Source organism: Balaenoptera ricei, chromosome 11 (genome assembly GCF_028023285.1).
Source record: "Balaenoptera ricei isolate mBalRic1 chromosome 11, mBalRic1.hap2, whole genome shotgun sequence".
NCBI classification, from domain to species: domain Eukaryota; kingdom Metazoa; phylum Chordata; class Mammalia; order Artiodactyla; family Balaenopteridae; genus Balaenoptera; species Balaenoptera ricei.
Window position 1 is genome coordinate 1,257,397 of NC_082649.1, and position 16,752 is coordinate 1,274,148.

Sequence of the window (16,752 nt, forward strand, 5' to 3'; positions counted from 1 at the left end):
ATGGCTTGGACGTTGATTATATAGCGTTCCCGTTTCAAGTGCGCGCCCCTCCCCATCGCAGCCCGTCTGGTGTGCGAGGATTGTTTGAAAGGAAGGAAGCATTCTTGAAGTGGCGGGTGATGGATCGTCTAAACCCTTCTGGGGCGTTTGGGGCGGGGGTTTGGAGGCAGCTCATCCATAAAGACCCCCCTGGAGAGAGGGGGGGCTGTTCTCCAGCCCCCCACCACGCAGCCTGGAGCCCTAGGCCTGGACCAGAACCTCCTGGCCAAGGGGGAGGCGGGGAGGGGGGTCCCGGGCAGGTGGAGACGCCTCGCCTGGACCGGCCGCCACCGAAGCCCTTCAGGTTGCACGGCGGGGGCGCTGCAGGGTGATTTATTGGGGGCGGGGGGGTGACGGCAAAAAGGCTGGTGGGCTCCCAACACCAGTGTGTCAGGGCACAGGGTGAAAAGCGGACCCTGGGATGCTCTACTTCGACTCCTTGGGGCTCCAATGCCAGCTCCTCAGGCGCCCTGCTACATGTGCCTTCCCTTGGTATAGATTTCTTTTCGAACCCCAACCCAAAACCTGTCCGTCCACCTTTCCCAAATTGGAGGAGGGAAATGGGGCGGGCGCGTAAAGATGACTCGGGTCAAACCATTCGAGGCTGGATGGGCTGGGAACCCCTGGGACCAGGCCGCAGCCTCTTCCCTCCTGTGGAGCTGCAGCCCTCAGAGATGTCCGTCTCAGCGCCCTCTGCGCCCGCCGGGCAGAGAAGACTGCCCTGGGGTTGCTACGGGGAACCTGCGGCCGCTCCCTCCTTGGGAAGACGCGAACCTCGACAGCAAGGTGGGCCTGGGGAGGCGGCCTTGGGGCCTGTCTAGGCGCGGCCTCGGGTGCTTTCCCGGCCTCTCAGTCCCAGCACCAGCGAGCACTCCCTCCCCCTCCTGCGGGCTTCCCGGGCGACAGAGGGTCAGGCCGCCTCCGGAAAGGACCGACCACCAGGCACGGGGGGGCAGGGTGGGGGGGGGGAATGGGGGATGGGTCGGAGGGAAGGCTTCCGAAAGGCAGCTCCTCCAAGGCGGCGTCTGGGCGCCCCGAGGTCCCGAGTCGGGCTCTGGGCGCCGAGCACGTTTTATTTATCCCTGCAGAGGATGCTGGAGGACAAAAGAAATATTTGGACGTCAGAGCTGATTTATATTTTTGGAAGAGCTACGTTTCCTTTTCTGAAGAGAAGCGAGTGCGCCCCATATCCTGAGCGCAGCGGGGAGACAGGAGGGGAGTTTTGATGCTCCAGGAAGTTCATCCATCGCGGCTCGGGCCCCGCGGGGTTCGCTGCCCCGGGGGATATTTATTTATTGGGGGGGGGGGTAGGGCAGGAGGAGAGGAGGCCAGCCAGACGCGAGAAGAAAGCCGGCCGCGGCCGGGTTGGGACCTCCAGGGCGCCTCCAGGCCCGCGGACCCGCAGCGGGCCGGTCTGGCCTCTCCGTCGTGGCGGAGTGCGTCCGAGGCGCGGCCTCGCGACCTCCGAGCGCGAGCGTTTGGTCGGTGCCTCCGCAGCCCTGGGCACGCACCCTCCTTCCTTCTGCGCCCGCCAGCCGGCCCTGCCCAGCATGCCACCCACCTTCCTCCCGAGCCTGGGGAAGCAGAAGCGGGGCACGGGGCCTCCTAAGGGGGGGCTGCGGAGCAGGGGCCCAGCAGGCTGGGCGCAGGGGAAGGGACTTGGGGCTCACTAAGACACAGCCTGGCCCCACGGTTTCTGTGTCATCAGTGGGGGTTCCCTTCCAGCACCCCAAGCCGCCTCATGGTGGTCCTGCGGAGGGGCACCCCACCCACACTTGTTCCGCTTTTTTTCTCCCAAGACTGGGAACGGGTGGGACAGGCTTCCTTCATTTTCCTTCGCCGCTGGAAGCTGCCTGTTAGGAGTGGCCGTCCCGGCCATGGAAAGCCTCCTCGCAAGCCCCGGGCCTTCCCCACATAAACGCAGCGGGCTGTCCGCGAGGCCCAAGGCCGCTCCACTGCAGAGCCGAACCGGGCAGACGGGCCGGCTCCCGGGACCACCCCAAAAACGCGTCTCCCAGGGTAGGAAGCTGGGCCTTGAAGCCCGGGCAGCGCAGAGGTGGGAAGAGGTGTGGCCTCCGCAGGGGCTCTGGCAGGCTGGACCCCCTTCCGCCTCCCCAGGCACCGTCGATTCCCGCCAAGAGGGTGATCCAGTCTGCCCACCGCCAGGCGCAGGGGATCTGGGGCCCATCCGCGGATCTCTCAGGAAGGTGGCTATAAAAAGAGACCTGCCCGGAACACAGGCGTTGGAGAGCGGAAGAATCTATCTAAATAAACATTTGGAATTGGGTGGCCGCTTTCAAACCCGGAGGTCTGGGGGCTCTGGACCGAGGAAGGCGAGCAGACGTCCACAAGGGTGTAAAATTCCCGCTGTTACCGCTCTGGCCCAGGTGCCCTCTCCAAGCCCGCCCTGGCGCCTCCTCCTGGCCTCGCGGCCGTGGCCACATTTTCTATTCTAAATAAGCGTTTCTAGCTTGGCCTCTGGGGCGCCTCCCCACACAGGCTCACCCCCTAGGCCTCAGCATGCAGCGCCCACCGCTGTCTGGAAAGGCCTCTCGACACACACGTTAACTTTGTACCAAAGCACAGGCTGGAAGGGTGGTCGCTTTGCATCGGAGTTCTGCTGGGCTGGGGAAGGAAGGGCGGCCGCGGGGCCAGAGGTGCCCGTGAGGGGAGGTTTCAGAGGGCCGCCAACAGGGTGGGTCTCTCCGGTGGGCAGCTGGTTTAGTCTAAGCCACTTCATGTAAAACCCACGCGGCAGGGGAAGCACGCTAAGAACATAAAACGTAAACCACAATAATGAGGAGATTTCCTAGAATAAAACGCCGATTACAGGACAAAATCAGAGAAACCCAGGCTTCCCGAAGTTTACATTTCCCTGCGCTGGAGCAGGGGCGGGACGTTGGGGTTTGCAGCAGAAAGGAATCCGCGGCCCAGATGGAGACAGTCTACCCGAGGGGTCAGCTCAGGGTATTTCTGAGAAATACAGGGGCACCCCTGGTATTTCTGGTTAACTGAGGAGCGCCTGGCCAAATCTGCAATCATTTTAAGGAACCATACCTTTCCTTCCCATAAGAAAGAAGTCAAGACTTTTGTTGTTTATAAGACAGTGAAAGTCAATCAGGAAGAGCTCCGAGACAGGGCAGCCTCCTGAGCAAAGCTATTTCAGAGACAAGCACAACTTTCCTTTTCAACCGTCTCCCACGCAGAAATTCAGGTATTCCTGCCAGGGACAGAGAGTTGGACATAACTGGTTATTGCATGCATTTTCACCCAGGGGATCTGTATAAATCAGTAATTAAAACAAACTTCTGAGACTTTGTTTTGCTGCCCCATAGTGGAAGCAACACTGGATGGAGACCCCAGACCTGAGCTACAGGCCAGCTCTGTCACTTGCCCACATGTGACTTTTGGCAAATCGTCTGACCTTTCTGAGCCTCAGTTTCCTTATCCCTAAAGGGGGAGGTACTGAGACCACGTGGCGGTCACATGATATGAATGTAAAGGCTTATGCCTGTGAAATCTACATGGAACACATTTCTAGACTTGGGGGGTCTCTGCCAGGGGAACAGTTTTCACAGGCAGAAGGGGAGTCTCCAAGAAAGAGGTCTGAAGAAGGGCCACTTCCTGCTCAGATAACTAAGAAGGGCACCAACCTCCGGACAGTCCTGGAGTACAGGGCAGCACTAAGACCCCTGTGGAGAGGGGCTCCAGCTCTGCAGACCTGCTCTCCAAAGCCTACTGCCTTTCCAGGACCTGCCTGGCCTTCTGGAAGACTGCCCAAACTATAAGTGGGCATTTCTTGCAAATTCAGAGGGTTTGTTTAGGTAAAATGGATACCACTGTCACTTGGATGGGAAGGGAGATTTTTTAAATCCTTGATCATTGAACCAGACAAACTGGTAGAAACTAAAAATGTATAGAGTTTTTGGTTCTTAATGAGTATCTGTGGACCCCCTAAAATCCCAGGCAAACTGAGAATATTTTTTTCTGGAGGAAGTCTCCATAGTTTCCATCATATTCTCAAAAAGACCCCAAAACTGGGAACTACTGGTGTGTAAGGTTATTACTAGCCCTGCCTGGATTTTAGGGTCAGTGCTTTTTATTCTTCAATCTCTGGGTCCTAAAACCTTTTAGGGCCTGAGAGCCAGGCCCTAGAATTCCCAGGTGCAGAAAATCAGAGAGGGTCCAGTGCCAGCGATATGTCCACTTGCTGGATTTTTCCCAGATCCAGTGCCCACCACCCCTATCTCCAAATGAGATGATTGCCTTCCTGGTCCCTCTGCTTCTCAGCTGGGCCAGTTCTCTTCCCACTGCTTGCACGCACACACACACACACACACACACACACACACACACACACAGAGAGAGAGAGAGAGAGAGAGAAGGCCGTGTCAGGGGAGCTGCTTTCAGATATTCTGTTCTCCTCACTCCAGTTTCTATTGTATTTCATTGTTTTTTAGACATTTAAAGCATTGATTTAGTGAACACACTCTATTTATTGAATACTTCCACTTCACTTATAATTAAGTTATTCCCTGTAAAATGACAAAAGGGGCAAGAGAAAAAAATACCATGAAATTAATGGGGCCCTATCAAAAAGAAAAAAAAAAGCTCACCAGTCACTCAGAAAGGAATTCTTAGAAGTGGAAACAACTGCAAACCCCCTTCCCCAACTCAACCAAAACATCCCATCCGGAAAAGAGCGGCTTGTTTCTTTTTTCTATTGGAAATGAGCAGTAAACTGAGTTCATTTGGGCCGTGTTTTCTTAGCTGACTCGCAGCTACAATCAAGCCATTTTGGGACACATTCCCATGTAGGTACCAGGGGTGCTCTGGAGGAAGCTGTCGACGCCTGTTCAGCTAATTTAGGTTTTCTTTGTCTAATTACAGTGGAGCTTAGGGAAAAGGAGCCGGGCTCAGGGCAGTAAACTGACACTCGGTCTCTGTGTGTGGTATCCAGGCAGGGTTTGATGGAAAAAGCCTGCTTCCACTCAACTTCAGGTCACTGTCTGGGGCCAGCCCAACCCAGCCCCCCGCCTCCCCCTCGCACCCCTCGCACCCCTCCCTCTCCTCCCTCTTCTGCCCCACCGGCACACTCGGCCAGAAGCAACCCCAGCGCTCCTGGGCACGGAGAGCGGGTGCAGCCCCAGGGCCTGCCCCGGGCCTGTTCCACCCAGGGGCTCTGGCTGCCCCCCTTCTCCAGACCTGGCGCCCTCTCCCTTTCTCCCCGCCCCCGCCCCGACTCCCCAGCCTGCCCAGAGCGCGTGCTTGCACCCCGGTCCTTTCTGAGCAGCCGCAGAGGGGCGCCTGGCCCCGCCGCCCCTGCGGTCCGCGGTCCGCAGCACCTCCCCTGGGGGCCTCCCCCCATCAGCCCCGTGCGGCCCCGGAGGCTCCCAGGCCTCCTGTTCTCCTCCCACTTCCAGCCCCGTCCCTGGTCAGACGACGTTTCCTTGCACGTGTAATCCAATAACTAACTGTCCGGTCTCACTGGGAGTGATTCCTCCGAGGGCACATCCTCTCTCCCAGCCTCTTATTTATACGGAGAGGACCCAGCCACACTGGGTGGGGTGTCGTCCCACGGAAGCCAGCCTCGAGATGGCAGGCACGCTTGGGTGGGCGGCGTGGGGCCTGGGGGTGTAAATCCCGTGACAGCTGCACACCCCTTCAGGACTGGGTACAAATACAGCTATCTCACTCCTGTCACTCGGCGCGGCCTTCTTTCTGCATTTCGCACAAAACATCAAATGGCAAACGGAAAGGAAGTGGAAACAAATGCAAACGGGAGTCCTATTCGACCACGTTTCCAGGGTCTCTAAAAAGGAGAGTCTTTAAGGAGCCTGGCCTCTGCCCTCTGCTAACAGCGGTGGGAGCCCGCAGGCCCGTCACAGGAGGGTTGGCACGTTACCTTTGGGCGTCGCGGGCACCCCGGCGTGTGGCGGAGGCGGCAATGTCTAAATGAGCTGACAGACGGTGTCAGTGCGGGCGCAGGGGCAGCGGCTAAGGAGGTCTGGCGGCGGCACCCGCGGCAGCACCACTCGGCCGGCCCAGGACCGGCCGCGAGGAGGAGGGGGAGGGGGGAGGAGGGGGGAGGAGGGGGGAGGAGGGGGGAGGGGGGGAGGAGGGGGAAGGGGGAGGAGAAGGGGTGGGTCCGCTCCGCCAGGGGCGGCTGGCTTTGGGATGGGGGGCAGGGGCGCTGTCCGGGACTAAGAGAAAGACGATTTCCTAAAGTCTCGGGGGTCGAGTGTTGCGGGGCGGGGTGGGGCATCTTCCCGGCACAATGTGAGTCGGCCTGCGATCCCGCGGATTGAAAGGGGGTGGTGGGGGAGACGGGGAGCATCCGAGAGAGGAATTAAAAGGCCGAGGGGGACCCCGGAGAGCGAGGAGAGAGATAAGCGAGGGAGCGGGCGGCCGGCCGGGGGGGAGGAGTGAGCGCCGGCCCAGCGCGCCCTCCCCAGGGCGGCGGCGGAGGAGGGGGCAGGGCGGGGGGGGGGGGGGAGGGGGGCGGCGGGGGAGGGCGCGGGAGGGAGGAAGTCCGAGAGACAGAGCGAGCCGCGCTCCTGAGGGGAGACGTCGGGCTCGTCCCCGGGGTCCCGGCCGCGGTCCCCGCTCGCTCGCGCAGCCGCCCGGCGCCTGGCCGCTCCGGCTCCGCGTCCCGGAGGCCGCCGCGCAGGCCGGGCCCGAGGCCCAGGGAGGGATGCGCGGGGCGTCGCCTCCGGCCCGCGGCCGCCGCCAGAAGCCCCGGCGGAGCTGAGGGAGGCGACGGCGGAGCGCTGGCTCGGAGCGGCCGCGGCTGCAGCCCGGGCGGCGGGCTAGGGCGCCCGCCGGGCCTCTGGGTCGACCGCGCTCCCGCGCCTTCGCGCCCGGCCCCGGGCGCGCCCCCGCCGCCGGGCCCCGCTCCCGGGCCCCCGATGACCTCCGAGGGCGGGCCGCCGCCGGCCCCGCTCCGCCGCGCCCGCAGCCCGGGCCCCGGCGCGCTCCAGGCCGCCCTGATGAGCCCGCCGCCCGCCGCCGCCGCCGCCGCCGCCCTGGAGGCCGCCTCGTCTTCGTCGTCGTCCGCCTCCTCCTCCGGCGCGGCCGGCGCGGCCCCGAACGCCTGCAAGAGCGCGGGCGGCGGCGGGGGCGCGGGCGGCGGCGGCGCGGGCGCCAAGAAGGCGAGCTCGGGGCTGCGGCGGCCCGAGAAGCCGCCCTACTCGTACATCGCGCTCATCGTCATGGCCATCCAGAGCTCGCCCGCCAAGCGCCTGACGCTCAGCGAGATCTACCAGTTCCTGCAGGCGCGCTTCCCCTTCTTCCGCGGCGCCTACCAGGGCTGGAAGAACTCCGTGCGCCACAACCTCTCGCTCAATGAGTGCTTCATCAAGCTGCCCAAGGGCCTCGGGCGGCCGGGCAAGGGCCACTACTGGACCATCGACCCGGCCAGCGAGTTCATGTTCGAGGAGGGCTCGTTCCGCCGCCGGCCGCGCGGCTTCAGGCGGAAGTGCCAGGCGCTCAAGCCCATGTACCACCGCGTGGTGAGCGGCCTGGGCTTCGGGGCCTCGCTGCTGCCGCAGGGCTTCGACTTCCAGGCGCCCCCATCGGCGCCGCTCGGCTGCCACGGGCAGGGCGGCTACGGCGGCCTCGACATGATGCCCGCGGGCTACGACGCGGGCGCCGGCGCCCCGGGCCACGCGCACCCGCACCACCACCACCACCACCACCACGTCCCGCACATGTCGCCCAACCCGGGCTCCACCTACATGGCCAGCTGCCCGGTGCCCGCCGGGCCCGGGGGCGTCGGCGCGGCCGGGGGCGGCGGCGGCGGCGGCGGCGGCGGGGACTACGGCCCGGACAGCAGCAGCAGCCCCGTGCCCTCGTCCCCGGCCGTGGCGAGCGCCATCGAGTGCCACTCGCCCTACACCAGCCCCGCGGCGCACTGGAGCTCGCCCGGCGCCTCGCCTTACCTCAAGCAGCCGCCCGCCCTGACGCCGGGCGGCACCCCCGCGGCCCCGGCCGGCCTGCACACCAGCATGTCCACCTACTCGCTGGAGCAGAGCTACCTGCACCAGAACGCCCGCGAGGACCTCCCAGGTAACACGGGGCCTGGCCCCCGGGGCGTCGCCTCTAGGCCTCCCCGCTCTGGGTGGCCGAGGCCCAGGGGGAAGCTGGCACTCTATGGGGGGTGGGGTCGGGGTCACCGGGCCTTCCCGGACAGGCTTTGCCCCTACGGGGCCTCCAGAATTTTCACCCCTAGGAGGATGGAGTCAAGTGCCTGCGTCCTCGGGCTCTCCGAGTGTCCCCACGGACTGCAGGGCTCAAATCTCAGGCCTGACTTAGCTTAGGGAGAAGCCTTGTGGCCTTAGGGGACCTTGGCCAAGGCACTGTGGCTGCTTTCTTTTGTCTTTTTTTCAAATTGGTTTTGCTGTGCTTTCACCCAAAAGTAAATGTCCAGAAGGGAGATGCTCGGTACCTGCCGTGTGCGTGGGGAGGGGCTCCGCTGGGCAAGGGTTGAGAGGAGGGGAAAGGAGGGAGGGGCGCCAGGAAAGCAGAGGGGTTCCAGGACCCTGCACAAAAGGGAAATGTTGCCAGGGAGGAGAGGCGCCAAGCGGTGGAGGAGTCGCCTGCCTCCCCCCACGGTGGACCCAAGTTGATGACACATGGGTCCGGCCTAGGCCAGCAAGACCTGGGGCCCGCAGCGAGGCTCCCCTGAGAAACGCCTGCCCGTTGGGCGCCCCTTGTCGTGTTGACGGTGTAAATTGTGTTGGTTGCAGATTATGAAAATTTATTGACTCGCCCAAGGCGGTGAAAGGTGGGAGGGGACAGATGGGGGTGGAGGAGGGAATTTGAATATTTAGCCAGGTTTATGGGGACAGTGGAGATAAACCCTTACGTTAACCCCTCGGAGGCAGGCTGGTCTGCCCGGCAGGCGGGGGCTCTAGCTGACACTCACCCGCCCCGATTAGAAGAGGGTTCGCAGGACGACGACACCTACATTTCATGTCCGTGCATCGGTGTGGGGCAGAGCGTCGGGGAGAAAGGAAGCCCAGAAATGGGCTAAAGATGTTGGTTCCCTGGACGGTGAAATTTCCCAAATAGGCCTTTTAAATGCGGGTCTCAGAGGTTAACTAAACAAAGACAGTCTGGGCAGGACCACACCGGAGAGGATTTTAGCCTGACTTAACCCACTGAGAGCGGAGTCTTGTTCAGTTTTATGGGAATTTCAACAAGTAACCAACACAGATGACCCTCCCCTCTTATTTTTTTTTAATCCCCCTGGGACGGGCTGTCAATCACCTCTGAGCCCTGGCGGCGCGCTCTGCGCTCTCCCGCCCACCCGCGCCCCTGCCGGCTCCCCGCTCCCCGCTCCCCGCCGCCCTGCTCAGCCGCAACCCGGACTCCGAGGCGGGTCCTTGAAACTTCCGCGGCTGCCGTGAAACACTTCCCTCAACGTTCAAAATCGCGCAGAAATTGCCTTCTGACCATTTTGTGAGGCCGCCCTCGCCCCACGCCACACACCGCGCGCACGCACGGGTCCCAGAAGCGCGGGCACCCGGGAGCACGACTCAGTCTAGAGGAGAAGGGACACTGCCTTGCCAGCCCCCCGGGAGCTCGCGCGCCCTCCGGGCCGAGTCTGGGAGCCCCGAGGAGGCCATGGCCCGGCCGGGACGCTCTGCTTCTCCCCACCCCCCAGCCGTGCTCTGGCTCCCGCCCCCTCGAACGCTCTTCCCCGCGGGGCTAGCTGGCGTCTCCCAGGCCGGGCCTCGGCCGACCGAGAGCCCAGGGCCCCTCGAGGAGTGGGGAGGCCGAGGAGGTGCCCCGAGCGCGCGCTCCCAGCACGACCCCCGGGCGGCCCAGGCCCGCTTGCTCGGGGAGGCCCCGCGGCCTCTCTGCCTCCCGAGAACCTTTCAAGAAGGAGCCGGGCTCTTAGGTCCTTCGGTCCCATCAAAGCGCCGGGCCCGCCGGCTAGAGATGCGGGAACCGGCACCGCGAGGTGCTTTAACGCGGGGGCAAGCGCACCTGCGCGGCAGCGACGGCTCACGTCGGGGCGCGCGTTTGGCCACAGTCGGTGTTGCCGGGCGCTGATGGCGGGGCCGCCCGGTGGCTCAGCGAGCGCTGGATGCGGCCGGGCGAGGCGCCGCGGGCCGCCGGGTAAGGTCTTCGCGCGCGCAGAACGACCCGGCCCTGCACCCGCGTGGGCGGGCGGTCCCCGCCGCGCACGCGAGACTAGAAAGGCCTCGGGGAAAAGGGCCCAGCCCAGCCCGGCCCCGAGAGAGGCCCGGGCCGGGAGAAGCGCGGGGCCCAGCGAGCCGGAAGCCCGGCCAACTGCGCCCCCGGGCCGGAGGCGCCGAGAAAGCAAAAGCAAAAGTCGGCGCCCGGAGGCCTGGCTCAGGCCCGGGGAGAGGCTGCGGGCCGGCCCGGCTCTCCCAAAGGCTCCCCGCGCGGCAGAGGGGCCGCAGCCGAGCTCTCACCCAAGGGCAGGCGCTGCTCCCCGGGGGTCCCGCTTCCCTCGAGGCACGACCCACAGAGATGCGCGCGTTTGTTCTCGGCCCTTCTCTGGCCGTGGGATTGTTTTCTGTCACCCCCCTGGCGCGCAGGGCCTGCTCCTCGGAGCCGGCTAGTTGGTTGGGAAATAAGGCAGGGGGGGCTCGAAACCAGAAACGGGGGAGACCGTGGTGTTTCGGGGGCAGGGGCTGGGCCTCGGCAGCACCGGCTGGAGCCCTGCGGGCAGGGACCGGGCCCAGGGGCTGTTAGAGCCCCGCCCAGCCTCTGGGAGTAACGGACACCCGGGCACGGAGAGCCTGGCTTGGCGGGGACCGTGCTCCGCGGCCCCGTGTAAACCAAAGGAGACCCCAAGCCGGGATTCCTGAGTCGTCCTGTGGCCTACAGTTTGAAACTTTGAGAAGCTTCTGGCACTGGGTTTCCTCTCGCAGTTTTACCGCAATAGACAAAAAGGCCAGCCCCCTGGGAGTCAAAAGTTGAATTAAGTTTTCAAAAATTATGTGCCCCGTCCTCAGCGGAAGAAACGTTTCTGAAAAGGTTTCTTTTCTCCCTCCTCGCAGTGGGGCTCCCCCGATACCAGCACCACTCCGCGCCGGTGTGCGACAGGAAAGACTTCGTCCTCAACTTTAACAGCATATCCTCCTTCCACCCCTCGGCCAGCGGCCCCTACTACCACCACCACCACCACCAGAGCGTCTGCCAGGACATTAAGCCCTGTGTCATGTGAGCGGAGGGAGGGGCCGGGCCAGGCCCTCTCGCCCCCGGGGCGAGGCTGAGGCGGACTCCTGCAGCAGCGTGGCTGCCAGTAGCACACGAGTCGCTCAGCCAGAGTCCCCAGGCCAGGCAAGCATCCTGCGCTGAGGTTTGTCTGCCGTTGGCAGAAGGACAGCCCCAAGGTAACGCCCCGAATTCGTGCAGGCTCCCAGAGAAGGGAGAACTCCGCTCCTTAGCCGAGGTGGTGAGAACTCACCACGCGGAAAACACAGGCATGGAACTCTGGGGGTTCCCTTGCCTTCAGTAATCAGGGTCTGAAACACGCAGAGGGGCTGTGTGTGTGTGTTTCTTTGTCTATGGAAAATGCGTGTGCTTTTCTGAAAGGCAGTGCCGAGCACAAGATTGCAAGAAAGCCTCATCTTGTTGCCTGGCTCAGGGGGAGAGCTGGGCTTTGCCAAGCACTACCTTTGGATGCAGGTGCCAAAGAACATGATCAAGGAAGTATTTAGCAACAATGTGTCTAGTTTAAGAAAGTGGTCTTCAGTATTGTGACAATACAACGTTTTTTACAAGGTTGTTTTCTACCACCATAGTTTAAAGATATTTTTATGACCTTCGTGTATACTCACACTTTGCTTGTATTTTAAAAGGAGGATATATTTGCACTTACGTATACTTTTACAGTTTGCCAAACTATTTTGGTGTAAAATTTTTTCAATAAAATGTATATAACAAATAGTTGCTGGGGGATCTCTTTCCTCCCCGGGCATCCGATCGCCAGGTCTCCTCACCAGCGGGCAGTGCAACTCTACACTGGGCGGGCTTTTTTTTCTAAGTCATGTAATTGACGTGGTGTGGGGTCTGTGCCTTGAGCAGCACAGGCCGGGTTCTGATTGTGGGTCTTCTCAGGAGAGAAAGAGAATAAGAAACGTTTTCTATTATTTCTTTCCTTCACCCTCGCTCTTTCTGGCTAAACAAAAAACAGAAGGTGAAAGGAGCTTAAAAGAAAACCAGGCAGGATAAAGGCTTGAGGAAACCAAGTTTCGTGCCCCCTTTGTTGTCTTTCTTGTGCGCACGGCGAGTTCTGCCCTTTGCTCTTTCCTCTCGCCACCAGCGCAGGGTGGAGTGATGGGGCAGAACATCACCCGGGGCTGCCCTCGGCCCAGCCGGGCTCCAAGCAAGGGGTAGGTGCCCAGTGCAAGGGCCCCGGCTCCTTGGGTGGCCGTCAGATCCCCTCGTCCAGAGGGGGAAGCCCGTGGAGGGCGTGGGCAGTCCCCGAGCATCAGGGACAGAAGCAGGACGAGATGTCTGTCCCCCCTCCGGTTCAGGGACAGCGCCGGCCCCCACTTGTCTCCCTGTTAGTCACTCTGCTCCCTCCTCTCCCTCGCAAGGGAGTGATACTTTCCCTCGGGATTCCCTCCGAGCCCTTTCCTTTCTCGCTTGGTTTCCTGAGGCTTCCCAATCACAGATGCTACAGGCAGAGCTGCTGAAGCTCTGGACAAAAAAGAAAGGAAACAGGCCGATGGGTATCAGCCCCGCCTGCTCTGACCAGCCCCGCAGACTCACGGGCAGCGCTGGCAACTATGGACCCAAGAGCGAGCAGAGAGGTTCTCCAGGTCTTGCTTTTGCTTTTGAGAACTCGCCTTTGATTCTCATTCCCTGCAAGCACTGTCTCTCAGTCAGTCACCAGGAACGGATACCACTGGGTGGGCGTCTCCCACAGAGGGATTTTGTATTCTGAGTGAGTTTCAGTCCAAAGACAGTCTCAGTAAAACATCTTGTTTTGAAAAGTCCTAACCATCTGCCTAATCTTTAGGCTTCCTTTCTATATTTTCCAAAATTAAGCAGGGATTTAAACATTTGTTGTGTCCCATTATCACATTTGCAGTTAAATAGGGATTTTTTTTTCTTTTATTCGGGGCTACTTGGGGGCTGCTATAAATTATGAAGTCAGTCTCAGAGTTTGCTCTGACCACAGTGCTGTGTTTACATTCCTTCCGAGGCAGCCGGCATGGTCGTAATTTATATCCTAAACACTTGCACGTAACTTGTTTATACAGAGAATGACAGGACCTGGGAGGGAAGGCTGTGGCCGCCGGGCCTCGGCGAGCCCAGCGCGCCCCCTAGTGGTGCGAGGAGGCCCCGCGCATGGAGATGCAGGGTCCTTTATCCTATGCAGGAACTTTCCCCAAATGACCTGTTTTGTGGTGCTTTTCCCTACTCCTCCGACGTGGGGACGCCGGTCCTCTTTACAGATCCGCACAGGCGGACCTCGGAGATACTGTGGGCTTGGTTTGAGACCACCACAATAAATACTACAATAAAGTGGGTCACACAAATTTTTGGTTTCCCCAGGCATATAAAAGTTATGGATACACTATGCTGGAGTCTGTTAAGTGTGCAATAGCATTATGTCTAAAAAACAATGTGCAGACCTTAATTTTAAAATACTTTACTGCTAAAAAAATGCTAAACTTCATCTGAGACTTCAGCGAGTCACAGTAGTAATATCAAAGATCACTCATCACAGATCACCATAATAAATATAATAATAATAAAGTTTGAAATATTGCAAGAATTACCAAAATGTGACACAGAGACACAGAGTGAGCAAATGCAATTGGAAACAATGACACCTTTTGCATGGCTCTATTGCAGGGTCGCCACAAATCTTCACTTTGTAAAAAACGCTCACTCTCTGGGAAGCCCACTAAAGTGAAGCCCAATAAGAAGAGGTGTGCCTGCACTAGGTCCTGGCTTCAAGGGTCCAAGCCATGGTCCCTGATTCTGGTTCCTTTCACACGTGCTCCCCAACGTCACATACAAGACCTTTGCATCTGGAGTGGCAGACACAGGTGCGGTGGCCCCAGTGTATCAGAATCACTTGGAGGGCTAGTGGAGCACAGGCTGCTGGGTCCACCCCACCCCGTTTCTCATCAGTCCATCTGGGGCGGGGCCCCAGAGCCTGCATTCCCAGTAAGCTCCCAGTTGATTCTGACAGTGTTGGTCTAGGAACCACACTTTGAAAACCACGGGTCCAGGAGGGCAGTTTGAATTATGGATATTTTACAGGTTCAGATGGGTGGGTATTAAGGCTTGTGCGTTCATTAGTTAAGCAAAGATCTGAAAAGGTTTTTCAAAAATAGTTTGTCCACAGAAAAACTATGATGGATTACTCTGTGATGGATTACTGGCCCCTGGGAAACATAAGGCCTAATTTTGAGCCCTGCACCAAGAAGTAGAAACTCCCCATTTTTATTCAAAGCAATGATATGTCTTGTTTTATTCTAGTAAACTTTGCAAAGAAAAGTCAGGTGGAATCACTAAAGTCTATCGACCTCAGTACTGTGAGTCTGGGTATGTACACAGCAGTGATGTCACAGTTCTCCAGATGGAGGGAGGTGGTGATTGGAGCAGGCAGGAAAAGGAATTCCTTTATTGGTGATAAAATCTTTAGAGGGTGGAACAGAGAGAAAGCAAAGGGGAGCTGCGACCTCAGTGACCCCCAGATACAGATGGGTCAGGCAGGACCCCGGGGGGGGGGGCGGGGAGAGGGAGAGACGGAAAGAGAGAGAGGAGAGATCTGCAGAGGAGTGTCTGAAAATATCTCAGGAGTTCCCGTCCCGACGTGAGCAGAGAAGCCTTTGAAGCTGGGCTGCCATCCTGTGAGGCCACCGCCATCTCCCCAGGCCTCCAGGGCCAAGGCATTGGTTGTAAAGCCCACGTACTTCTGTTTTCCTTGGCTTCTGCCTGGATTCTGGGGAAGTAAGTGAATTCTCTAGTTGTGCGTGCTCAAATTTTCTGAACTGCTGCAGCAGCGTCCAGAGCATTTGGGGAGAATCATCTCGACTTACATTTTAGAAAGTGGAAGTCTGATTTCTGGGGGAAATCTTCAGGTATTAGATGGAATTAGCGCCTCCTTCCCAAAAGAAAAACCCCTTTGTAGATTCCTATATACCTAATTACTGTGCATCATGGTGATTAATTCAAAACAGGCACCGGCTTATTTAGCATGGAAATATATTTTAATATATTTGATCAGAACGGAAATACATTTTACCAAACCTGTCTCCATGAAACTCTATCTGAGCAAGGACAGACACCCCAGATGCAGACACTGGGCCAGGGAAGACCACAGCTCACGGACGTCAAGCTCAGTTGGGAAAAAATGAAAGTGCTGGAAGTTCTTTAGGAGTTCAGAGCGCCCTGGGTCTGCAGCAGTTGTCTCTCGGGTCCCCGGGGGATGCGAGGGGCCCAGGGCTGGACAGCCAGTCCTCGCAGCCTGAGTGTGCAGGAGAGAAGAAGGGGCCCGGGGGCAGCAGGGAGGCTGGTGCCCTCCAGGCATTCCCTGTGGAAGGGCCCCCTGCTACCCCCCCAGCCCAGGAGCTGCTGTCTCACAGACGAAGAGACATGGAGGGCAGCCTTGGCCACGGCCAGGCAGGGACTCTGTCCCCCGACGGCACCGCGCCACCCAGAATGGGCGGAGCTCCCCGGAATCACAAGCCGCTCCCGTTTTGGTGAGTCTAGGGGCCTCTGTTTTCCATCTCATCTTCGATCCCCAAAGGCAGCCCTCGGCTACATCACTGGGACTCTGTCCAGGACCACTTTGTCCACAAGGCGGTGTCCCCTCACTGGGGTCTCCCCTCCCCTGCGTGACCCCTGTCACGTGTTTCCCTCACTCCGTCCACCCCAGCAACGAACAGGCAGACGCAGCAGTAAGTCGTGTGGGGTGAGTGGCTGAACCGCAGGACGACCCCTGCTAATGGCTCTTCTTCCAGAAGGAAAAGAACCTCCATCAGGAAAGAATCACTTTACTGGGTTGAAATTCCAGGTGACCAGGCTGGTCTTTGGTCCGGAAGGAGCAAGTCAGTGGCTGTTACTCGGTGATTTGTACACACAGCGGTGGGTCACAGCCCCAGAGCCTGGCAGGGGGGACCTGGGGAGCTTTAAAAACCACCCAAGTCACCCCCAGCCAGCAAAGTTGGCTCCCCCGGGGGCCCGGCCTCGGCGGTGCCCAGAAGGCCCCCAGCTGCCTCGGCTGCTCGGGCGGGATTGACAACCGCTAATGAACGCTATCTTGTTTATGTTTCACAGAAATCCTTTAAGGAAGGCCTTATCGTCACGGGCTTGCAGAAGAGAAAAGGCTGCCCAGCTGTGTTTAGCTGGGGTCCACACCAGTGCCCTGTCTGTAAAGCAAGGGTCCCCCACCCTGGCACACCGCCTGCCACCTGGGCAGCTTCGGCAGATCTGTGCCCAGCCCCCCGCGTGGTCACGCAGAATCTCCGAGGGGTGGATGGGGCGGCTCTGGCCCCCGCTCTCCGCGGCCGCCAGGTGTAACTTCACAGTAATCAGTTACGCCAGTTCTTCCTGAGTCGGGGTGGGAGAGGCACAGACGGGAGGAGGGGAGGACGGGCGGGGGGTGACGGGGGAAGGACCAGCCAGGAGGGACTGAGGCCCTCGCCCTCCCCTGGGCTGCCTGGGCTGGCGGAACCAGGCTGTGCCGACGCACGGCACCAGTAAGGA

General features: G+C 59.9%; 1 protein-coding gene across 1 annotated transcript; it reads left to right on the forward strand.

The window, feature by feature from the left end:
- Positions 1-6,947: 6,947 nt before the first annotated feature.
- FOXF2 (forkhead box F2) lies at positions 6,948-11,242 on the forward strand. The gene is made up of 2 exons (XM_059940623.1): positions 6,948-8,106; positions 11,076-11,242. Exons 1-2 carry the CDS (start codon positions 6,948-6,950, stop codon positions 11,240-11,242), a joined length of 1,326 nt encoding a protein of 441 aa, XP_059796606.1.
- The last annotated feature ends 5,510 nt before the right edge of the window (positions 11,243-16,752 follow it).